The sequence below is a fragment of the Vulpes lagopus genome, chromosome 4 (assembly GCF_018345385.1).
Source record: "Vulpes lagopus strain Blue_001 chromosome 4, ASM1834538v1, whole genome shotgun sequence".
NCBI lineage: Eukaryota > Metazoa > Chordata > Mammalia > Carnivora > Canidae > Vulpes > Vulpes lagopus.
This window is the reverse complement of record NC_054827.1, coordinates 32,851,538-32,877,442: the sequence shown is the minus strand read 5'-3', so window position 1 is coordinate 32,877,442 and position 25,905 is coordinate 32,851,538. Positions and strand designations below refer to the sequence as shown.

The following is a 25,905-nucleotide window of genomic DNA, read 5'->3' as shown; positions in this document are numbered from 1 at the left end:
CTTATCCTGTGTCCATCGATGAGTCCAAGAGCTCGAGGGGACTTAGGTTCTCAGGACTTGAAAAGCGCCAGGGCAGACAAGCCGGCTCTAAGCAAAACCAAAAAGCATGCAATTAAAAACTCTGTTTGCACAGATGCGAAGGCATGGAAATTTATATGGCAAGGTCTGAATTCCAAAGTTTGTTTGTTTTAATTATGCACCCAACCAAATGCATAAAATTTCACAAAATGAGTGTAGTGAAAATGTCATCTGTTCTATTTTTAGACTGAAATATGGAGCTCTTAAAAGCAAGGCTGTCATAAATTTTCACACTTAGGGATAAGATGACTTCTAACCAGGGGGAAAAACATTCACACACCCAGATCTAACAGTGGTAAACAGTTTTTATTCAGGCAATGAAACATGGAAAAAATATATTAGTAATCATTATAATAATTTCATTTGTGTGAGTATAACTTTTACAAATATTTACCTGACATATAAAAGGGAAAGTACTGTGCATATAAAATTTATGTAGATGATTATTCCACACAACACAATCCTGACAGCAGTAGTCAACGCAGCTTCGCTCCTACAGAAGAGAGGCTCCTCACACATGTCACAGCACCCGAAGGGACACAGCGGAAGCAGATGTGCAGCTGATGTTTATTTGTTGGCACGTGAGTACAAATGGGTAGCTATTGGCAAATACACACTTGCTAACAGCAACACTGAAAGGTTTACTGCTACCTCTGAGGTTTAAAAGGAATGCTTGACACTGTCCCACTGGGTGACAAGGACCATGTGGAGGATGCGCGTGTGGTGGGTAACCTGCAGGCTGCCCTGTACCTGGACTGGGGGTGGCTTCGGAGTTCAAATTGGTATATGTCCACGTGGAAATTATTCACAGAACATCGGATAACAGTGTGACTAGGACATTCTTTGTGTATATTTCAGATACCACTAAAAGGCAGAGGGGGACAAGTGACACCTTCACAGCTCTACAGTGAAGAATGGGTACAGGGGAGGGTTTAAGCCACACCTCGGCTCTGTGCCTGGCCTCCTCCAAATGAGCTGAAGAGCAATAGGGACTTGCCCCAGGACAGCGTCACACGCACCACTTCCATATTAGAACTATAACCAGAATATAGAGATATATGTAATAGCTGTAACCATATTATAGTTAATAAAGTCATTCCTTAGGAATCTTGTTTGTCCAAATCTAACTGCATGCTAAGAGGCACAGAAATGGGATTGCAATTTGGACGAAGAACTACGGAAAGTGCAATCTTTAGTCTCCAGGATGCTGGCTCTGGGCACGCAGGCATGGGTCTTCACTGGAAATGCTGCCCCTGACATCATCTTCCAGAGGAGACCCTTAGAGAGAAGCATCTACCGTATTGATTCCTTTACCTTCACTATGCGGGAGACTTGAGGTTTGAATGATACATGCTTTCCTAAAGCCACTGGAATCTGGAGGCTAGTCAAACCTTTTTTGGACAGAAGTCTCCTCAAAATGCTACTTTATTAAAATCTTTGAAGAAGATGACTTCTTAGACCTTTGGCTTGGCATTCTGGGATTCCCAGACTATAGTCTATTTTTTAATAAGCAAATAATAATCTGTTATCTTTTAAATTCTTTAGAATATATACATCTTTACTTTAAAATCCTTTGCCTGAATCATTTAATCTTTCAACACCTAGTTTCTCTCTTCCCCACCAGAGGATAAAGTAAGAAACTTGAGTCCCAGGGCAAGCTTGCAAGGTCACGAGACTACAAAAGGACAGTTACGAACGACTCAGGAGATGGCTACTGGTTGTAGTGCAGAACCAGAGGAAACAAACAGGGACCTTAGGAGCTTCTGCCCCACCGAAAAAGAGCATCCTGAGTCATCCCCAAGCATGGCATACCAGGCTGACCGATGCCTGCTCTTTAAAACTGTATTCTGAGCTGTAGAGCCACCACCGAGCCTTCTGTTACCTGCCTTTATTTTAAAAGAGTGCTTCACTTTGGCTGCTCGGTCAGCCCAGGAACGTTCGGGGCACTTGAAGCCCCCATTTATAAATAGCACTAATTCAGGGCTGTCTAATAAAGATCTAAGTCTCGGTGTGAGGGTTGCACAAAGTATGGGACAGGAAGGAAGGGTAAATGGCTGGAGAAAACTCAGCTTGAGCTAACCTCCAGAACGAAACGCACATCTCCCCTTAGATTCCATATCATTCTGGAAGGCTGCCAGGTCCTCAGAGTTTTTCACCATCATGTGCTTCTGCACTTCCTAATTTGGGCTGGGTCTGAAGAAGCTAGAAACCACGTGAGAAAACTGGGCTTCTCAATATTTCCAGAACAGTTTTACAGAACAAAAGGTTTGGGCAGGTCACTGGCTTCCAGGAGTTTCTCCAAATAAAAGTAAATCTCAGGAGGTCTGACTATAACGCCCAGCCAACCAAGTGACAAACTGTTCAGCCTGTCTTATGCTGAATCTTCCCATTAAAATACTTGCAGATGAAGACTATCTACACTTTGGCAAAGTAAAAAACTTAAGAAATGGCTCTGGGTTCAGAGTCTCAGGCAGACTGATCACCTAATGCACCCAGACCTATCTTCTTTTCACCTCCCCTGCACGCTCTTATTAACAGGGCTTACTATTGCCGACCTGTCATGGCCCTCCATGAAAAGCAGAATTCCAGGCTACATTCTTACTCTTTAGAATTTTGGAAGTTTTTTTTTTTTTCCTTTTGCTTATTTTTAAAGAAAAACAAACATACATCTTTCTGCCCAGGGAATTCTCTTGATTTGCCAGCTGAACAAGCTACATTTTTATTCTTGTTGGAGAATATCTGTCTGTTAAATGAGGAGGAAGCACATTCCCTCATAACGGCCATGGCTGAGAAGCCAGTGGTGAACACAAATTAACCAGGGCCCTTTCATGGTCCTTGTGCAGCAACCTCATTCACTGGGGTCTTCTTAGGGGGTCTCTTCCACCAGCGTGCTAGGAAAGGATTGTCGTCACCTTGGTTTTAACACATAGCTATTTTTTGTATATACCAAAGAAGCCTAAATGGAGGACTATGGATTTAGAATGGAGACCACTCTAAGCCTTTCATGCTTAATACAGATCGATATAAAACAAATAAACATGGATATCTCATTAAAACACAGCAGCAAAAAAGGTATAGCGACATTTCTTTCTGCAAAATGCAAAGTTAATTTCCCTAGTAGTGGAGGACCAAGAGAAATCAGTTCCACCAACTGGAGACACTTGTACTTCATTGATACTGTGACTGTAGCACAGCACTCACATTGAACCACACTGACTGCTTTCAAAGCCCAAATGATTGTCAAGTCACTTCTCCAACTACAGACCATTTCTATTGTTCTTTTTTGTACAAAATATTAAGACAGTAGGCTTTAAAATACAGCCTCAGCACCAATTACGATAAATGCATATTGGTAAGACATGACTTCTAGCTTTAAAAGACATTAGGGACCTCCCTGGGGCTAAAGATTGCACCCATGTAAATAGTACACTGCTAAAGAAAAATGCATTTTTAAAGATCTACAGAGGTTCTCCACTAGGCACAATTCATTGCTGAAGTTGGATCATGCAAGAGTTTTACAAGAAAGGTACAAAAACGTACACGTACTGAATACAGTGCATGTCACCATGAAGACATTCAGGGTGTAAGATTAAGACAAAAGAGTGCGTTCAAACACTGCATGGATTTGGTTTTGCCTACCAAATGGAAGGGACTTCACTAGAATTACATGGAAAGTTTCCCTCTTGGGGTTAATAGCCTCATCACTTGGAGAGGAGCCTAAGGAATTTGGTATTGTGAATGTGGCTCTGCTCCCTGCACTCTTCTCCTCCAGGATTCAAACGCCCTTTGTTTAACACTATTCAGAATGTGCTGATTTTGGGGGTGGTTCACATGATTTTTATAGCTCGTTTTGTCAAAAAGTCTACTAAGTTTGAAAGGATATTTTGCCTTAAGAAAAAAAAAATCCAAAGAACAATGTACAACACTTGTGAAAACAAACAAACAAACAAAAAAAAACAAACCCACTGTTTCTCCACCTTATAATTGCTATCGGGGTTACAGTTACCTTTTAACTAAAGGAGACTGCCTAAACCTTTTACAAGTAGATTTTCTTTGCATATTTCAAATAGAAAGATGATGAAGAGTCAATATTGATTTTCTAGCAACAAATAGAAGCAGAGGAAACTGAACTGCTCTGGGACAGACTTGCCAAACCCTGGCTTTGAGGGAGCCCCATTGGCACTGCTCTTCATGCAGCCTGAGGCCTGACCCCAAAGGGCACACCTGTCAAGGCTTAGGAGTGTCCAAATACCAGGGCAACGAAACACTGTGGTAAAAAGTCTTCCCCTGACTCTATGGTCTTTGCACCTTCAATTCCCCAAATTCTGAGGTTGGCAGCCAGAGCCACAACTCTATTTCAAAACAGGGTTTTACATTTATGGAAATATGCTCTTCTGTGGAGAAGCTCTTATTTGACTATGGTTCAGAGAAAAAAAACCCAGCAGCATATATAAACGTGTGTGTGTGTGTGTGTGTGTGTGTGTGTAGAAATGGGCACTCAGAGTCCCTCCTTGTTTAAAAACTAGAAGTAATAAGAGGCCAAGTTATTTTCCCCCTCAAATAAAACCATTAATGTTGAATGCTAGATTTAAAAGATGAAATAAATAGGTCACCAAAAAAGTTCAGACAGTGGTAGACAGATGATCCCAAATAGTAGCCACAAAATCCCAAATGTAAATTGCTTAGAAAAGAAAAGATGATTTTTACAAATAGACTAAAGATGGAGAACTCACAACCCCAAACTTGGCGGCCTGTCTGACCAAACCTGTCAGTGGACAGCTCTCAGACGTCACTCCTTCCCGGACTGTGCGATGCTCTAGGGCTCCTTCTAGGGCTGTGGTGTTGGCAGCAAAGCGGGACAGGCAGCAGTAGGCATGTGCTTTTTTAAAGTTTTTTTTGTTTTTTGTTTTTTGTTTTTTCTCTGCAAAGGGACAATTATTCCTGGATAAGGCAAGATAACTGTGGTTACAAGAAAAGCAGCCAGATGCAGACCTGCTGAGCTACCGGGGCGGAAACTCAGTCAGTTTTCCCCAGCTTCGCAATCAGCTCATCGCAGATTTTTGTTAGTTCCTCGATTTCTTGGTTCTGAAAGACAAATGGCATAGTGACATAGGCCACTCTGCATCCTGAGATCCAGGCAGTGACAATTAAATAGTTCCAAGACTGGCTACACTCTGCCTCAAGATCCTAGCTCAATGGTTCAAAACTCTTCTATGTCAGGGCTCTTTAAAGAAAGGGAAACTTCTCCCCCAAAAAATGTTCATCTGTTCAAGTCATGCTCCAGTTGAGTCAGGGGATGAGGGTAACTACTGGTCCTATGCACCTTGTTCGTAAATTTTCTTATCATAGAAATTACCTGTGATGCTTGTTATCTGAGGCCCCACTCAGCCCCTTAGCCCCTTGATCTGTGATTCTGGAGTCTGAGTATCCTAGGGAATACTGCCTAGGGGTTAGCAAACCCCATGATAGTCACTCTTGCCCTAGCTGAATGGATGCAGTAAGAAAAACCACTAGAGGCACACACAAAAATGAAGTCCAAGAATGACTGAGTAGTGCAAAAGAGGGACCTGATTTTTATTTACCTACACCAGAATTTCTCAACCGTGGAACCACTTTGGGCTGCGTTAGTCTTTGTTATAGGGACTATCCTGTGCATTGTTAGATGTTCAGTAGCATTTCTGGCCTGTACCCATGAAATGCCAGTAGTATCTACCAGTTGTGACAACTAAAAATACTTTCAGACGTTGCCAATGTCCCTTGGAGGGTAAAGTTGCAATCAGGGGGCATGATGGCTTCATATATCACATAAAAAAGAGGGGCACCTGGGTGGCTCAGTCAGTTAAGCATCTGCCTTCGGCTCAGGTTGGGGTCCTGGGACTGAGCCCTGGCAGGCTTCCTGCTCATGGGGAGTCTGCTTCTCTCTCTTCTTCCCTCTGCCCCTCTACTGCTTATTCTATCTCTCTAATAAGTAAATAAAATTAAAAAAAAGAAAAAAGAAAAAAGAAAAAAAAAAAGGTAGCCTCAGAGCCTAAGTATCTGGTCCCCTAAACTTTACTTAATGCAATTTCCTCTGCATCCTGCCTGGGGATGTTTCCTATTCATATGCTTAGGAATTAAGGGGTTGCCTTGTTTGTGTCCACCTGAATCAATTCCCAGAGGAGCTGGATCAAAGTGTCTGGGTAAAAAAACAAGGCTTATTTCATCTGAATCCACTACAAGCTAGCTACTGCCAAGGAAGAAGACCAAGTGTCTCTCTGGTCACACCACACCCCTCTGGGTACCTTCTGCTGAAGGGCTCTCTCCAAGGACTCCACCTTCATCTGCTCCTTCCGGAGTCCAGCGTGCAGAGCTGCGCTCTCAGCCTTTGCTTTTGTTCGAACCTGAGCAATTTCTTCATTGGCTCTGTTCGTGGTGTTTTGTTTGCAGAATCAAGGGACGAGAAGCACATGGTTAGTCACCAGTCAGAGCTAAGGAGTCAAGATTCTAACCGCTTACATTTGTGAAACAGACTAAAAGGAAATGACAACATGATCACAGAAAAATCGGTGACCTGAACTGTTCAATTGAAATTTATAAATACTCAATTTGCACACAACTGCTAAGGAAATTTCCAAGGTGAAAACCAGTGGTAGAATTAATCTCATAGGCCATAGTGAGATTGAAATTTCTATGTCACTAGAAAATGGACTTATGTGACAGTTTCTACAGCAATCTTAGATTTTTTTTTTTTTTTTTTTAACCTAGGACAATAGCAGGCAGGGTCATCTGTGGGATTAACAGAGCTAAAGAGGACACTCTCCACTGACATCTATGACACTAGAACTAAAAAGTGACTTTATTAACGAGATACAAAATAAATTTTTAAAACTATACATGGCAATTGATAAATAGCCAATTAATTGATGAAAGGATGCTAAAAACCCATTAGTAGTCAAAGGTATGCAAATTTAAATGATAAACTTTTAAAATTTATCAGGTTGGCAAATATTAACCAGGATGATCTTATTCTATGATGGCCGAGATGCAAGGAAATAGACAGGATCACCTGCTGATGGGGAAATGAAAACTGGCACTGTCTGTAGAAGGGGATATGGCTGTAACTATTATGATTTAAAATGCATACATCTCCCTGATGTTTATAGCAGCAATGTCCACAGTAGCCAAACTGTGGAAGGAGCCTCGGTGTCCACCGAAAGATGAATGGATAAAGAAGATGTGGTTTATGTATACAATGGAATATTACTCAGCCATCAGAAATGACAAATACCCACCATTTGCTTCAACGTGGATGGAACTGGAGGGTATTATGCTGAGTGAAATAAAGTCAATCAGAGAAGGACAAACATTATATGGTCTCATTCATTTGGAGAATATAAAAAATAGTGAAAGGGAATAAAGGGGAAAGGAGGAAAAAAAATGAGTGGGAAATATCAGAAAGGGAGACAGAACATAAAGACTCCTAACTCTGGGAAACGAACAAGGGGTGGTGGAAAGGGAGGTGGGCGGGGGTTGGGGGTGACTGGTTGACGGGGCACTTGATGGGATGAGTGCTGGGTGTTATGCTATATGTTGGCAAATTGAACTCCAATTTAAAAAAATATGTAAAAATAAATAAATAAATAAAAATGCATATATCTTCTGATCCAGCAAGTCCCCTGAAGTAACATATCCTCAGCAATATTCCCACTTTTCACAACTGTGTGCACAAGGATGTCCACTGCAGCATTATTTACAACAGAAAAAAGTATGAAACTATCTAAATGGAATAATATATAATAAAGGAATGGAATAGTCCTACAACCTAATAAAAATAACTAGACTGAGCAACCATTTGCTTCGACGTAGAAAATGGCCATGAGGATATACTACTAAATGAAAAAGGAAATTTGTATTTTATGACTCTGAAATTATGCAAAAAAAAAAAAAAAGTCTGAAGCCATTCTGGGTAGTATCTGTAAAGACACAAAGAAAAATCTGGAAGGATTCACAATAAACCTTTGATAGCAGTACCTCTGGAAGTGAGAATGAGAGAGGGGAACTTGAAATGCTTTACAAATATGGAGATAGCAAAATGTACAGGTAGGTATTACTTTTTAGTGAAAAAAATAAAGTTGGAAGCATTCTTCAGACCAGGAAGGGGGGGAGAGATGTATCTTTTTCTTCCTTTTAATGTTTGAACCATGTGAAGATTCTACCTATTCAAAATTTAAATAATAAACACTCCCCCCACCCCCCCCGGAGTTGCCAAACAAGGTTGAAGGGTTTTTTTGGCCTTTTTCAATCTTCCCACCACATCAAGGACTGTGAAATAGATCCTATGGCGAGCTCTCACTTGTCTAGTTTTTCTTCTGCATGTATCTTCAGAGCCTGGTATCGCTGTTCCTCTTGTTTAACTCTGGCTAAGTAATCCTGAGCACATTTTTTCAAGGCTTCTTCATTCTGTTCCAAAGTGACAATTTAAAAATAAAAGAAACTGGTCATTTTTCTTCTATTAGTGACAAACGGTGTACCAGAGTTTTCATTTTTTTATTTTTATTTTTATTTTTTCATTTTTTTAAAATGAGAAAACCTAATGAATTCAGATGCCTTTAAGTTATACTCCATGATAATTCAAAACAGGCACAAATAATTCTTACTGAAGAAATTCTAGATAATTTCTTCATGTATAAATTTTCAAAACACAGTAAGGTTCAGTTATACCAATACACCCACAGTTTAGGGAGGCTATGATTCAAAAGTCAATGGCAGGGGTGCCTGGCTGGCTCAGTCGGTAGAGCGTGACTCTTGACCTCAGGGTTGTGAGTTCAAGTCTTACGTTGGATGTAGAGAATACTTAAAAAAGAAATCTTAAGAAAAAAAAATTCAAAAGTAAATGGCAATCTGGGTCTCATTTTAGGTAAATTGGCCATTCTCATTTTTATTTTACTATGAAAAAAAGAGAATGTTCACACTATAAATGTGTCCTACTGATGGTGTGCAACTAAGGTGAACCAATATGCCCACTTATATCTAAATTTGAAACACTAATGTAGCCTGAATTTTTCAGTGCTAAATGTTTCCTTTACTATTATTAAGTTAAATTGGTGAATTATCAAAACAATTTCTAGAATTCTCCTAAGGTCTGAGGGTTTCACACCTCTTATGCTCCATGCCACACGCTGGCTGTGGCCTGACCCAGGAGGACAATGACCAAGACACACCACTTGGTGGGCCAAATGCCTGAACAACTGCAGAAAGAGAAAAAGGTAAAGAAAACCGAGGCCAATGGTATCTCAGTTCCAACCCCCTATTTAGGAGGGCACCCACACCTCTGGCATATATGTTTAAAGATCCATTACCAAGAAAATACACTACCAAGGAGAGAAAAGGACATGCTACCTTCTTGAACCCTTCCAGAACGCCTTTCAGGTTCTCATATCTCCTGAAGAGATCAGAAAGGGACCTTTCCACAGAATTAAGGTCAGCCAGGGCCTGCTCCTTCTCCATGGTCAGTTGTTGGAAGCTTTTCTGAGAGGTCATACTTGTCCTCTGTTCATCTTCTGTGAACCACAATAAAAAGTAATGGCGTATTCATAAAACAGATGGTTATCAGCTGCCCTCTGTGAGCTAACCTGTATTCTTGGTGGAGTGGACCCAGCAGTGCACATAACAAAGTTCCTCCTAAGAATTTACGTTAGTGGGGGATCCAGATAGAGACAAGTGACGGGGAAAAAACCAAAGCAGACCAAGAAGGGCAGGCTTCCTTTTTTACATAGAGTGGTTTCTCTCAGAGAAAAGATTTGAAGAGGGATGTAAAAGAGCTGAGGGCAGTAGCCATGCAGCTACCCAGGAGGAGAACATTCCAGCATAGGGACAGCTTTGGCAAGGGCCCTACACTGGTAAGGCATGAGGTGATGTTGGACTGTAGAAAGCATGATTTCAGCACTTTAATAGAGAGACACTTAGGCAGTCAGTCCTGATGATATTGGTTACAGTTATTTCTAAATTCAATGCAGGAGAACCAACTATCATTTCATAAAAGGTACCAGTGCACCTGATACAGGGAAAAGTACACTCACAGCACAGTAAGGACACTGCACCCAGGGGATACTAATAATATGCTGAGGCCATCAACACTCTGGGTGACAGGTGGAAGGCTTATCACAGAATTCAAGCCTTTGCTAGCCTCTAAAATGAACCTAACTACAGCTGATCCTTATTATCTGCAGACTGTGTATTTTTGAATTCATCTACTTGCTAACATTTATTTGTAAACCCCAAATCAATACTGTGGTGCATTCCCAACAGTCCGCCAAGTGGCAAAAAATGTGAGTCACTTGATATGCACATTTTCCAGCTAAGTTTGAACAGGGAAACACTCTGCCTTCTTGTAGTATCGTGATTTCTGCATTTTTGTGCTTTCTGTTGATGATTTTGCTGTTTAAAATGGTCCAAGTATAGTGCTGAGTACTGCTAGTACTTCCAAGTCCGAGAAGGCTGTGATGGGCCTTATGGTGAAAATGCCTTCATCAGATAATCTTCATTCGGGCATCAACTTTGGCACTGGGGGCCATGAGCTCGATGTTAATGAATCAACATTACATAGGATGTCTTTAAACAAAAATATACATAAGACAAGGTTATGTATTGACAAATATGTGACCAGAGGCCTGCAGGCCTGTCACCCTGTATTTCCCCTAAAGCAATGGCTCAGTAGCATTTCCATTTGTGGCTAATTCAGTGTTTGTGGCAACTTTGTAGAACAGAGCCACTGCAAACAGTGAGAATCAACTGGATCTAAGTGATGGACAAATGGAAGCCCGTATTCTGATTTGAAAATCATCTATGGAACCAGGGCACCTGGGTGGCTCAGTTGGTTAAGCGTCTGCCTTGGGCTCAGGTCATGATCCCAAGGTCCTGGATGAGCCCCACGTTGGGTTCCCTGCTCATCGAGGAGCCTGCTTATCCCTCTCCTTCTTCCCCTCCCCACGTTCATGCGTGCTCTATCTTTCCCTGTATCAAATAAATAAAGTTTTTTTTTTTTTTTTAAATCATCTATGGAACCTATGGTTCACACCAGAGGAAAAAAAAAGTCCAGGGGCGCCTGGGTGGCTCTACTGGCTAAGCATCTGCCTCCTGGTTTCAACTCAGGTCATGATCTCAAGGTTGTGAGGTAAAGCCCCAAATTGGACTCCCTGCTCAGCTCAGAGCCTGCTTGAAATTCTTTCTCTCTCTTTGCCCCTCCCCTTGCTCATTTGCTCTCTTTCTCTCAAATAAGCAAATAAAATCTTTAAAAAAAATTGTCCTTACCAATCATTTGGGCAATGGTCTTTTCATATTCAGCCACAATTTTCCTTAAAAAAAAAAAAAGAAAAAAAAATATATATTATTGGAAGAGAATTTTCCATGGAAGTTGGAGAAATGCTGCCCCAAACAATTAAACACGTTAACAAAAGAACATCCGAGTGTGGTATATAATGTCTGATGAATATTTGAACGATGATGTTCAAATGAACAAATTTATGTAATCCAGTTATCTGTTTTGGGCTTTTTTTATATTAATGTGAGATTTGTTAATGTTCAAAAAGGTTTTTCTGAAGATTTTATGTTTAACAAGCCTTTCATTATAGAAACTGACTTCACTTTTTCTTTGCACCTCATGTAAATGACCTCATTCTGCCTGGACAAATCAATCTTTCACAAAATAAGTGAATGAAATTCTTGGGGTTCTTCCTAAGAAGCCCAATCAGTTCAGAAGTTCAGGCCTTCCTGGCCCCAATCCACACTTTTGGGCAGTTTCTGCCCTCTGATTCAGTTTTATTTTATTTTTAAGTTTTATTTAACTGTCCTAGTTCCAAAAGCATTTCAGTTATTCAAAGACTTTAAAGATCACCCTGTCATGTTAATCTTTCTTTTTGGGCAAAGTGCAATGGAGTTTCCCTGACCCTGTCCAAATAAGATGAGTGCTCTTCCCTGGGATCCCCAGCGAGAAGTGAGGGCTCCCCTGCCCCTCAGTGGTGGTGCCCATCACTTGGATCCAGGTTTCTTCTGGCGGCTACTGTAAGCTAGGGGGTTGTTGCTTCCTCTCTGCCACATCCAGCATGGAACCTCACGCCCAGCAGATGCTCAAAAAGCAAATAATACAAGAGCTACAAATTAGAGTGAACATATTTAAAATGTTTCTTAATCATTCAAGTGCTGACTGAACAAGTATATAAATTATGCTTTTTTCTTCTTTGATGCTATCTTTAGTTATTTCACAGCTTTGAACTCCCCTTTCTAGGGAATGAGCAGCAAAAAGAAAAAGATTTCAATTTTAGGTCAGTTGATTTTGTTTCCTATTAACATGCTTTTTATAATCTATTTGGTGGTCATGAAATTTGAAGCCATCATGCATAATTGATTTTAGAAAAGTACCATGACTATTGACTTTATATGTCAATAAATCTTATTATTCTGTAGTTTAAACGGATTTTTTTGCACAAATTGATGTCTCTTCAAAAGATTAAGAATTATGCGAGTTCTGCTTATTTGTAATGTTCTCAACAACCCACAAGAAGCTACAGCATTTGAGTAACTGGTCAACAACACTCATGAAAAGACACTGTCAATCACATATTAAGGTGCAAATACCAATGCCCTCAAGTTCTCAACAGTTGGTTTTGTGGTAAGCAAATACTTTCATCACTACATTTATATAAAGTATAATAATGCATAAAAGTCTCCAACCCAAACCTCCCATCTAACCTCATCTCCAAAACTTCTTGTCGGGTTTCTTCGTATTTCTTCTTCCATTCATTTGCTTCAATTTCCTTAGTGATTATCTAAATTATAATAGAGATAAAGTGTGGTTTTACCTACTGAATCTATCACAGTTTGAATTTAAGATTGGAAACTGAAAACATATAACTAGGTCGATCCCAAGACATTTAAGCTACATTAGGAATATAAAGCCTCAGAATCTACATATAATGCTCACAAGCATTTGGAAAAATGTGCTCTCTGCCACATAGGGTGGTGGAAATGTAGCCACCGAAACAGAGGCAAACAGAACATCTCCCAGGAAAATTCAAAGTGATAATCACAATCCCTGTGAATTTTACCCGGCCCCAGGGTCTGGCTCTCAGCTCTGCAGGCCCAAAACCATGACTGGGATAGGACACCAAAAGAAGAGCCATCAGCCTAGAAGAGACTCACCCTAACCAAAGTAGTAATTTTAGGATACGAAATGAAGCATTAGTGTGACCAGCACATTCTCCTTCTATAGAGATTTCTGATTGCTTGGTAAGAATGGAGTCACAACTAGGGCTCAGAGTTCTAAGCCTCCAGCCAGAAGGCTTGCTCATCAGACCAGAACCCATATCCCTATCTGGGATGGCCTTACTAACTGGAAAGAAATACTATAAACTCATTACCTCAAACTCCATGTGCCTTGACAGAGCTTAGAGGGACATCCTTTTATTATACTTCTCTCTTTCTAATTGGTACATTCTTTATTTTGATGCCTTTAATCAGAATAGAATCAAGAACCTAGCAGCCAAGGACACCTATATGGCTCACCGATTGGATGTCTGCCTTTGGCTCAGGGCATGATCCTGGGGTCCTGGGATCAAGTCCTGCATCAGGCTCCTTGCAGGGAGCCTGCTTCTCCCTCTGCCTGTGTCTCTGTCTCTCTCTCTGTGTGTCTCTCATGAATAAATAAAATCTTAAAAAAAAAAAAAAAAAGGAAAGGAAAAAGAACCTAGCAGCCAAACCGTCTGCTTCAGGTGACAAGGCACATTTTTGCTCTGCTCTATTAGGCAGACATCTGATAGTTTTACTCTCGGGAGGAAGAAGATGTCATTTTTCTCACTGACAGGGACAGGCAGGCATCCTCGCCACTGCTCCTGAGTTCTGACAATGGAACCAGGTGACATCCATCATTATCAACCTAATGCTATTTTTTAAGCTTTAAAAGACTATATCTGAGGTTCTTATCTACTCTCATGATATTATAATACCATTGCTACACTAAGGAAATTCCCTTTTTAAGAGAAAAAAAGGTGGAATCATCAAGAAACACACAAACCAAACATATAAAATACAGCATAGAAATATAATGGGAATGGATGGTAACTGATTAATAGCACGTGACGGCATCTTCTGTATTTTCTGATCACCCAAGAAAGGCCTAGTAGTAAGCGATTTTGAGCAGAGACTGTTTAAGAGACGTAGTAAAGGAATTTAAGAGTTGACGGTTAGAGAATGGATAAAGGTGGGAAACAATTTTATATTATGCAAGCGTAGAATTTAAGACATTTGTAAGCATGAACACGTATCTCCTGCTAAATGAAGGCACTGATTCAGTCACATATGTGGGAAGAGTTAGCAGAATTTGATATTTAAAAAACTTCAAGGCTGAAAGATAAAAAAGTGTTAACTTTTTCCCTAGGACACCAGAAAGTCGGGACTCTAGCACCAATGTGAGTTTTACAGGGAGCCTTTATACGAGCTACACAAGCTACAGGAAATAAGAACTTCCAGCCGGGGATAACTTAAGCCCAACAGAGATGGAATCTCCCTGCTGGCGCGTGGGCTTTACAAAGAAATGGAGTGCTAAGCAGACGGAACACCAAGGCCTTTACCTCTTCTCTTATGAGGGTGAGCACGGCTGTCTTATCTGATTCACTGAGGCAGATGCCGTCCAGGGGGCTCTCCCCTTCACAGGCCACAGACACGGGGGCCTTCTCCATAGAGGACTCCAACAGGCCCTGAGGGGCAAGAAGTCACACTTAGTTCAGTCTTCAGCTTCTTAACCCCAAATATTCTTCAATAACTTCCTCATTGCTCAACTGATTACAGTGATTAAAAACATATTTGAAGACAAAACAGGGGGGGAAGCTTTTGAAAATAAAAATAAAAAAAAAAAGAAAAGAAAAATCAAATCCAGTTACAGCACTATCTAAAGGAAAAAGTATCCTAATGAATATGGGGCGGTGGCGGCGAGTTAACAACCATTTAAAACAGAGAGCCTGCAAAGTTTTCTTCGTATCTAAAAAGGAGAAGTGATTATCACAGTGACCAGTCACCAAAGAATCACATGTATAAAAGAAAAAATGTCTCATTTTTCAGGTGTTTCTGGGGATGATGCATTCCATGTAACTTTTCCCCAAAAGAGTATCCACTTTTAAACATACTAATAACTTTGTATACCTCTTCATTCACTTTGGATAGAAATGTTTCTAAAATGGACTAGTAACTTCCAGTCCTAAGGAAGTAGAAATGGCAAACATATCTGAATGCTGACTCCCCTACCCCAGAATGCTTCAGGGCCATCAGGAACTTCAGCTGCTCTGTAGTGACATTGGCCCTGGCGCATGATGCTGTCAAATGTACAGTGTGATTGGTCCCTTTACAAAGTGGCCACATGTAAAGTCCTCTGGTATATTGTTGAACCAAGACTGAACAAAAAGGCCAAAGTCTACTTAGACCAGTAATTTTTAAACCTTTCATTTTCATTACAATTCACTCTTTCTCTAGAAAATGCTAAAAAATTCACACATAATTTTTGCATTTAGCCCAATACAGAAAACCATGACAGGAGCCCACGGTCCCCCCAGAAACACTTTCTATCTTGGGGCAGATCTATCACTATAGCTAGACACCACTCACCACAGGCAGCCTCAAACATGGCCCTGAATGACCCCCACCATCCTGGTACTAATTCTCTCGTGTAAGCTCCTCTCCGTGAGTCTAGGGTGGACCTGGTGACTCACTCCTAAAGAGGCTACGTACAGTAAAAGCCATAGGTGAAATTAGTTTACAAAAAGACTCCAGCTTCCACATTGTGAGGAACTCTCTATGTAAAGGCCCATGTGCAAGGAACTGATGTCTCTGCCAACAGCCATGTGAGTTATCTTGGAAGTGGGTCCCCCCAAATTGAGTCTGGAAGTGACCACAGCTCTGGTCAGTACCTTGACTGCAGCCTGTGTGCACTCAATCAGAGGCATCCAGCAGAACTGCCCCAGGATTCCAAGGCCAGAAATGAGGACATAAGAAATGTTTCTTGTGGATAATGAATAAACTCCTGGACTTTGAGTCATCCATTAACTTCTTGTGCCATGCTTCTCCTCAAGAAGCTTTCTCATAATCTTGATTCCCACATAACTTGCCTACAGGGAGGTAACACCCCAGGGCAAGCTGACACATTTGGTTCACTTTATCGTTAGATTTCTGATTCTAAATTAATACATTTTACAATCAGTCTTTTATGTTTTTATTAGTTGAAGACAGAATCCCCAAGTCAAATCAACTCCAGGAAATAGTTCCCCTATGCCTTCTCTGATTCTCAAGTTAGCAAGATTTTAGGAAATAAGCCAAAAGATTTTTCTTAGTAAGCAAAGTATCAACATTTATTCTAGAGGTTAGCATCTCATTCATTTGTTGGGGGAATAAATTAATTGTCTGCCAATTTGCTCAACAACTTAATGTGTCTGGAAGAGGCAGCATTCTGAATTGGAGCCAGGTGATCAGACTTTAGATAGGGACAGATATATATCCAGGTGAGTGGCTTCTGTAGCCTGCAGACCTCCCCAGTTACTCCCTCCACCTGGCCACATCCTCTCACCTCACAGCTCAAAATAAGACAGCTCTTACAGGGAATTTATGGCCGTGGCCTATTTCAGCTGCCTTTTCAAGAACCCTAGGATTTAGCTTTTCACCTTCTTTAGTTCTTTATATTGCTTATTAAACAGCATAGAAAGCCTACAGAATCTACCATCAGAGAACTGACCTGACAACCGCATCCTGGGCTGGTTAATCTATTATGTTTAATAAAGATGCTAACCCAATCAATCAGTCTCAACCTTTCTACTAAAGGGTCCTGTTCATGTCCACTAATCCCCTTTCCTTGAACATTTCCTTTGAATGTTCCCAAAGCATTCACAGCTGAGAGCCAAGAAAGACCTGTCTCTAGACCGTGGAACTCAATGCAGTCTTGGTTCCAACTGGCAGTGAGCATGGATGCCACCACGTACAGCTCTTCTGCTCACTGCCTTGCAGTAAGACTTAGCACCATTACTTTCTCGCAGCATGCTGAGTTCATCCCATCTTTGATCTTTTTCTTAAAAGCTTTTACTATTAATCATGAAAGACACACACAGAGAGAGAGGCAGAGATACAGGCAGAGGGAGAAGCAGGCTCCATGCAAGGAGCCCTATGTGGGACTCGATCCCTGAGCCAAAGTCAGGTGTTCAACTGCTGACCAACCCAGGCATCCCCCATCTTTCATCCTCGAATCCACTGGAGTGTACCCCACCCCAGCCACTTCACTCTAACAGAGACACACTTGGAAAAACCACATGAACTTAACTTTAAGAAGTTTAAGACTTCCTAGAAAAATAAATTGACTTCTAATTGAAAAATGTCATAGACCAATAGCTGATAAGCAAACTTGAGACTTAGTGCCCACCATTGACTGATCTCTGGACTTAGTTACTTTGGCCTGGATGCGACCAACTGCCAGCCACAAGCTGCAACAGGAATGCACTTCCAAGAAACACAAGGGAGGCTTTCACAAGAGAATGCTACATTAACCAGACTTCTTTATTCAACGTTTTTAATAGTGCAGTTTCTCTATGCAATGTCTAATCCACACTCTAGGTAGTAGAAATTAATTGATTTCAGGAAGTTCCACTGGGGTTACTTTGAAAAGATCACAACATAGCAGCTGGCTCCAAAGACAAGTATTTTCTTTGTCACTCACTCTGCACTCTTTTACTAGCAGCATCACCCCACCTGACAGTGGCCTGGTACTTTGCTGCTCCCATGTTTCATTTTACCACTGACTTTCTTTTTTTGTTTTTTTATGTGTAAGTTTCCTTTTTTTAATTTATTTTATTTATTTATTCATAGACACAGAGAGAAAGGCAGAGACACAGGCAGAGGGAGAGGGAGAAGCAGGCTCCATGCAGGGAGCCAGATGTGGGACTCAATCCCAGGTCTCCAGGATCACACTCCAGGCTGCAGGCGGCGCCAAACCGCTGCGCCATGGGCTGCCCACCACTGACTTTCATCCTTAGGACCACTCTGACGACAGCCATAGGTTCACTTATTTTATGGATGAAGAAGCTGAGAATCTGGAAGTTGAACCAGTCTGTAGTTGAACCAGTCTGTTCCCACAGCTGGGAAAGCCACCTAAATCTGCAATGACACAGACCAATGCTTCATCCACTCAACACAGCCTTCTGTGATCACCCCCCTTTGCTATTTTTATAGGATAAAAAAAAATACAAGAAAGTGCTCCCTTAGTACTTAGAAAACTTCAAAAGGAACTGGTTTCCCCAAGTGCACAAGCAGGCTCTTTGGTAGGACAGTGTATAGTTTCAGCATCTTGTGGGTGGGGATGGCAGGCATCCCTCTCTTTCACAGATGAGGAAAGTCAAGAGAAGTCCAGGAGTGGCTGTGCTGGGTTTAGGTGACCTGGCTCCCAGAAAAGTGATGTTGTCCAGAAACAAATGTCACTAACGTGTGAGGACAATGCTGCCAAGACCCTGTGCGTTTTGTGTATGTCTTTCTTCTGCTCATGTTTCCACAGGCTCCTCCTTCACCCATCTATCTTTACACTTGCTCACCCTATGTCCTCTAGGGAATCACTACAGGTCTCAGCCTAACAGTGAGCCCTGAAAACAATTTACTGGGACATGCAATCTGCACTAAAAATGAAACAGGATAAACTAATCCTACAGCTTCAACTATCCTGTGTACTAAAGGCCATCACATTTTTTTAAAAAAAGATATATTTATTTATTTTAGAGAGAAAAAGAGGCAAAGGGAGACAGAGAGACAGTCTTAAGCACAACCCTGAGATCCCTTAACTGACTGCACCACCCAGGTGCATCTTGGGTGGGCTTTAATAAATTTGAGGGCCAGGGTGCCTGGCGACTCTTGGTTTCGGCTCAGGTCATGATCTGGGGGCCTGCGGATCTAACTCTACGTTAGGCTCCATGCTCAACAGGGAATCTGCTTGGATCTCCCTCTTCCTCTGCCCCACACCTGCTGCCCCCACCCCCTGGCTCAGATGCACACATGTGTACTCTCTAAAATAAATAAATAAATCTTGGGGTGCCTGGGTGGTGGTGGCTCAGTCGATCAAGCATCTGACTTTGGCTCAGGTCATGATATCATGGTCCTAGATCAAGCCCTGAGATGGGCTCCCTGCTCAGTGGGGAGTCTGCTTGTCCCCTTGCCCCTCTCCCTGCTTGTGCACTCTCCTCCTCAAATAAAATCCTTAAGAAAATAAACAAACAAATCTTTAAAAATAATAATAAAGCCAACCCAGGCCTTTCTTGAACTCATTCTATGTATTTACTAGAACTGCCTCCTGGAAATATGGACTTAGAAACTTGTCCCACAGATGTCTCAAAGCCATAGATCTAAAAATTATTCTACAATTCTGCACCTCTTTCTTAATTTGCTGATTCCTGTGTCCAGTAGAATTTTCCGTGGTAGGTGCTACGGTAGTAGCAGTCAGTCATGGTCTCTACCTTTTCCAAGCTTCTAGTGTTAGAAGGAAGAAAGGGAGAACAGAAGTGACTCGAAGGGGCAGGTTTATGGAACTGAAAGTAATTCCATATGATAAGGCAAGAGTCAGATGTGTGAGGTAGAGAAGAGACAGCGGATGCTGGAGAGAAAGGCAGAGTCCCAGTGCAGAAAGCCTTGGCCACCAGAAGAGTCTGAACTTATTCTAAAGACAAGGGAAGCCAACCAAGAAGTTTAAGCAGAGTAACAAGATCAGTTTTGTATTTAAAACATTACCTTGGCTTATGTCAATGGATAAGAGAACAGCCTGGAAACAGGGAGACTGGTTAGGAAACTACTGCCATATTTAAAAAGACTGTTGACAGCCATGGGCTGGAGAAGTGGTAAGCGGATTTACAGTATATGGTACCTGGATGTGGAAACCACATATTTGCTTGCAGGGAATAAGGGGGAGAGAGGGGCCCAGGGAGACCCCGGGTTTGCACGATGGATTATCAGTAGCACTGACTACTCAGATGTTCAAGGAAGAAAACTTGGGTGGCTTTCACTAACTTTCTCTCACCACCATTTCTCCCCAGCCACAATGCAAGTCTCCCAAGTCACCAAATAGTAAAGGTTCTACCTGATAAATATCTCTCAGCCTCCACCCCATCCTTTGAACTATTTGTTACCCATCATGATGCTCCTTACTTAAAGCCCCACGATAGTTCCCTACTGCTTCTACCATGAATTCCCAACCTCCTGGCACCAAGTCAATAGCTCCTGATGATCTGGTCCTCATCTACCGTAGACCACCTACTCACACGGGATTACTAACACTTCCACTTCCTTATAAAGCCCCTGCTTCTCACTCCTTGTCTTTGTTCAGGCCACCTCTGCTGCTTCACTGCTTTATCTCTCAAACTCCATTCTCTCTTTACAACTAAGTTCAAATGGAGGAACCTAAGACCACACCACCTTAACCAAGAGGTCATAGTTAATTCCACCAATAATGGGACATGCTGAAAGCCACAGTGTCACTTCTGATGGATTTGTGCTCGAGATGCACAAACTGAATTTAATCATGAGGAAACACTAGATGAACCCAAACCGAAAGATTCTACAAAACAACTTCAAAAGTGTCAGGGTCAGGAAAGACAAAGACTGAAGAACTATCATAGATTACAGGAGACTGAGAACCCAAAAACTAAATTTAACATGGGATCCTGAGCTGGATCCTGCAACCAGAAAGAGGACATTAATGGGACAACGGACAAAATTCAAAGACAGCTTCTAGCTTAGATAATAACATGGTCATCGATTGTGGTAACTGTACTGTGATTATATAAAATGTTAACATTCAGGGAACATGGGTGAAAGATTTACAGAAATTCTCTGTACTATTTTTACAAGTCTAAAAAATGTTAACATAGTTTTGCTTTTAATGAGCTCAAATTCAGCCTCCCGGACACCTGCTGTGCAGGTGGTCAGCCTTGGCCCCTGGAACACATTAAATTACAACATTCACATTGTATCATTAGTTTCCATTTTGCATCTACTACTGGCTCAGTTCAAAAGAAATACAATGCAAACCATCGGTAATTTAAAATGTTTCAGTGGCCATTTAAAAAGTAAAAAGATACAAGTAAAATTAATTTTAATAATGTACTTCAGTTAACCTAAGATATCTAAAACATGAGCATCTCAACATGTAATCAGTACAAAAAGTTTGAGACATTTTATTTTCCTTTTTTGTATAAAGTCTTTAAAGACGAGTAATATTTTACACTTACGAGAGACATCTCAATTCAGACTAACTACAGGTCAAGTGCTCAGTAATCAGAAGGGGGCTAGCGGCTACTGGATTGGAGATCTCAGGAAAGACTATGAGCTCCTTGAGTGAAGAAACTTTTATTTATATTTCGTCCCGTCACCAAAGACTAGAACTTATTTAATGAATTAACTTTGGCCTTAAATACTGAAAAAAATCCAACTGAGCCCCACATTCCCCCCCGCTCCTGCCCCCCAACCCAAGTGCAGGAACTTACAGTCATGGCAGATCCATCTTTTTCCATCTTCTGGCACATCTCTTTCTCTATACCTGCAACACAGAGAGTCATTTTTATAATTATCCCAAGAAGTCAGTTCCTGTCTTTCCTGGTAAAAGACTCTGGAAACCCCAGTGCAGGCCCAGAGTGACGTCTATGAACAAATGAACAGCATTTTCAGATTTTCAAAGGAGCACTGGCATTTTGTTTATGGGTGTGTTGTCTGTATTAAAAGTTCAAGTATTCAGAAGAAAGGGGAGTGTGCGGTTAGCCAGCCATCAACAGAATCACCATCTTCAGGTGGAAAAAATAGCAAGGCTGCCCTCTTGTGTCCGTGAAAAGTTTTGTAAAAAAGGTTTACTATAACCATGGGACTATCTATCTCAGAAAGAGAAAACCAAAGAGCGAATGTTACTTTTATTATTGGTCTGAGTGAATTTAAATTCCAGCCCAGAAGGGTACCCTCATAATTAACATAGCAGATAAAACAATAAGCTCTAAATTTCAATGCCCGAAAACTAAATTCATTCTCCTCCCCACACCCTTTCAAACTCGTCTCCAAAGGCATATACATATGTATAGGTATACATATATATGTATAGGTACATATGTATACGTATACATATATACATATATATACACACGTGCGTGCACATGCGCACACACAATGTGATTTCTAATTGAAGGAATAGGTACTTATTAAAGAAAATCTTAAAACGTGAAAGAGCACACAATTTTAAAGCTACAACCTTCGTGTAGCAACAACAAATTACTATTTTAGTGTACTGTCTACAGTGAATTATTTAAAACAAATGTGACCATCACTACTCTGTTTACAAACCGTCAATGGCTCCCCTTTACCTACAGGATCAAGTCTTGATTCCTCAGTTGGACCTTGTTTTTCCCACTTGTCCTGAATTCACAAAGAACTGCTTAGCATTTACCAACATAGCAGGCTCCTTCTCATCCCTGCAAGAGATTCTCATTCCCTGGGGCATGTCTATGTACATATGTATCTATCCAGACCTGGTGCAAAGGTGGCTCTCCCTAGGAAACAGATCGTGATTCCCCTGATAGAGCCAGAACTTCTTGCCCACCTCCACACACCTACCACCCCTGCATGACCATAGCCTCAGCTTGCTCCCAAGACATGATCAAACACTGTAGCACTAGCTCTTTACTAACTCTGAGGACAGCACCACAGCTAACAGAACCCCAGTTCTAGAAATTTCTGTTGGAGGAATTTCCTCCTAGTGAGGAAGAATATAATCCAAAAAATATCTCCTATATCAGAGGAAAGTCAAAGATGAATCATTCATAGTCCTTAACCTCAAGAAGTTTATCAAAGATACCTCTTATAATAAATACATGGAACAGGAACGGTAAGGAGAAATGTGTGGGAATATAAAGTGTGGTGGAAGCCAAGTCATAGTTTTGAAAGAAACCTGAAAAAAACGGGAAGAATTTTTATAAAGATGGCAAAGAAAGGAATTTTATTTTACTTTATTTTTAAAGATTTTATTTATTTATTCATGAGAGACACAGAAAGAGAAGCAGAGACACAGGCAGAGGGAGAAGCAGGCTTTCTGCAGGGAGCCCGATGCCTGACTTGATCCCAGGACCCCAGCATCACAACCTGATCCAAAGGCAGACACTCAACCACTAAGCCACCTAGGTGTCCTAAGAAAGATATTTTAAATGTAACAAATAAATGCAGGTACAAGAGTACTCAGGATCATCCCTATAACTGGGGTAAAGGAATACAGGTGGGAAAGATGTCAGAGCAGAAAGAGGCCTGGGAAGAAATGTGGAACAGTGCCTGGCACATTTACTCTATAGATGGGAAGAGATGTGGTCAGTGAGGAGAGGCTGAGGGGAGAACTCTTGCAAAGTATGGTCTCCTACCTGCTTCCCTGGTTTGATGACATATTGTGATTTTTTAAGTATAAAAGTCCCCAGATCAAATTACATTGCTGAAAAGTATGAATTTTTAATAATATTTAAGGTAGTCAAGAACATGGTTCTAAATATTTCACAAGTCAAGTTGAAGGCCACAGACATATCTTGGGACCTGGACAAGGGCCTCAGCTCTAGAATGTTCTTACAAGTTCAATAGGAAGAAGCTTCAGCATAGGTTAAGCCTAGTTAGTCCTTAGTAGAACATCAAGGATTTTTCAGGGTATTTGTCGATTTCAGTCTACAAACAGGAAAATGGATAATATTCTAGTCAAGAAAGCAACCTCTTCCCATGTTAGCATTGTGCTTAAAAGACCATAAAACCAGACTGCCAAGGTTTGGATCCTAGTTCTACCATGTGCTAATCAAGTGACCTTGGCTAACTTACTCAACTTCTATGTCTCACCTTCCTTCTCTGAAAAATGGGGGGGTGGGTGGGAAATAATACTGACCAAGGAATCATCAGTTAATAGATGTAAAGCACTTAGCACTGTGCCTGCACATGGTAAGGCACTATACGTGTTATTATTATTTCTCTAAGTTGAACAACAATCACAACATGGCTACAGGCCACTATATTTTGAGATGAAGTCACATAAAATAAGTCACAAAATTCAAGCAGCCTCATACGTCAGTGTCTCCATCCTGCCACACTCATCCCTATGGCTTTGGTATTGCAAGAAGATGCCCTCCTGCATCTCTTCTCTAGGCAAAGAAGCAAAGCACAGATCAGCAACCTGCATCTATCCTCCAAGTGACCCAATTCTCTAATCTCTTTAAACCGCCTCCTGAATTAAGCTTTCAGGCATTTCTAGGCTTATGTACATTAGAAAGATGAACATATACTTCCATACCTGCTTCTGAGGATGAAAACGCATGATTTATGGTAGACACGGGAACATTGGAACATTCAAAGTACTCCAGGTCTTCCTCTGGCTCACCTTTCACCTCGGCCCCAGCTGATTTCTGACCAGATGAAGTGGACGCCAGTTTTTCCTCATCGGTAGCGTGGCCATCCCTATTAGATATGTCTGAAATCTGGGAGATCACTGCTCCTTCATCCTAGGAAATGCAACAGATCAGATGCTACCATTTAGGAGGACCAACAGTGGGGAAAGTGACATCTGAGGAACGGGGCAAGACAGCCACCATTCCACATGGGTGTCAGATAAGACTTAATCATTGATTTTGGTACCAATCAAGGAGGAAGCTGAGGTATCTCAATTATGGAATATTATGCTTTCTAGAACCTCGCTTCTCTTATTCACACATGAGGTCTGAAAAATTAACCTTTTCTAGCCTAGATTCATAAGCAACAAGTTTAAGTGATCTAAGGCAGTGGTTTTCAAATATTTTGCTCATATAGCCCATGAATTGTTTTTGAAATATCACAATGTACCCACTGTATTTTAGGTGACATCCAAAAACTTTTCAGCATAAATATAAAAAACTTCATAAGATATAATATCCGGTATACTTTAAAAATTGCCTAGTTCAACCTAATTACTCTAGTGATTTGATGATATTCTATCATCTACTTAAAATCAACATGAACACACATTTTTAATAGTTTTTTTTTTATTTATTTTATTTATTTTATTTTTTATTTTTTTTTAATTTTTTATTTATTTATGATAGTCACAGAGAGAGAGAGAGGCAGAGACACAGGCGGAGGGAGAAGCAGGCTCCATGCACCGGGAGCCTGATGTGGGATTCGATCCCGGGTCTCCAGGATCGCGCCCCGGGCCAAAGGCAGGCGCCAAACCGCTGCGCCACCCAGGGATCCCCATTTTTAATAGTTTTAAGTCAGAAATTTGCATCATTGCTTTTCCTCTGTGAATTTTTATTTCCCTCCTACTTCTACCAAGAAATTATCCTTAAAAAGAAGCACCTGTATCCTTTTAAAGTCTTTTAAAGTTCTATCATCTTTCTCAGTTAAAAAAGTTGAAAATTAAAAAAAACTTCTATGACCGTAAATCTTTAAACATTAACATTTTTTCTTCTGGACAACTAATCATCATAATTTACTAATGCACAATTTATCCTAAAATTATTACAACTTTTGACAAGTACTATCACATACAAAAGTTTCTACTAAAAAGAAGTATCAATTATATTTTGTTGTACCAATTATTTAAAACTTTTGCGGTGTCATACGTGTTATCTTCCTGAATCAAATCATAGGTAAATTTCTCGCAGAAATTTGTTGCCTGCTTTAGCAGCATTTGAAATTGGATACTTTACATATTTGTAAAAGATGAAAAAATAAATCAGAGGGCAAATCTTTCTTTTTTTTTTTAATCTTCAGCCATGTACCAAGTTTTTGGTCCAAACTGTGTAAAATAAA

The 25,905-nt window shown here is 40.8% G+C and overlaps 1 protein-coding gene across 14 annotated transcripts in view; it reads right to left on the bottom strand.

Moving 5' to 3' along the window:
- Nucleotides 1–365: 365 nt before the first annotated feature.
- Nucleotides 366–25,905, bottom strand: part of TACC1 (transforming acidic coiled-coil containing protein 1) — a 119,428-nt gene continuing 93,888 nt past the window's right edge. For 9 of the 14 annotated variants that reach the window (XM_041753941.1, XM_041753942.1, XM_041753947.1 and 6 more), the window contains 9 exons: nt 24,413–24,620; nt 21,603–21,655; nt 14,682–14,807; nt 12,805–12,881; nt 11,368–11,411; nt 9,457–9,617; nt 8,411–8,517; nt 6,360–6,480; nt 366–5,163 (listed from right to left, as the gene is read on the bottom strand). In XM_041753941.1, the coding sequence (XP_041609875.1) occupies nt 5,095–5,163; nt 6,360–6,480; nt 8,411–8,517; nt 9,457–9,617; nt 11,368–11,411; nt 12,805–12,881; nt 14,682–14,807; nt 21,603–21,655; nt 24,413–24,620 (966 nt within the window). In that variant the 3' untranslated portion in view covers nt 366–5,094. The remainder of the gene's footprint in view (nt 5,164–6,359; nt 6,481–8,410; nt 8,518–9,456; nt 9,618–11,367; nt 11,412–12,804; nt 12,882–14,681; nt 14,808–21,602; nt 21,656–24,412; nt 24,621–25,905) is intronic. The other 5 variants (XM_041753946.1, XM_041753952.1, XM_041753954.1 and 2 more) reach the window with 1 other exon arrangement.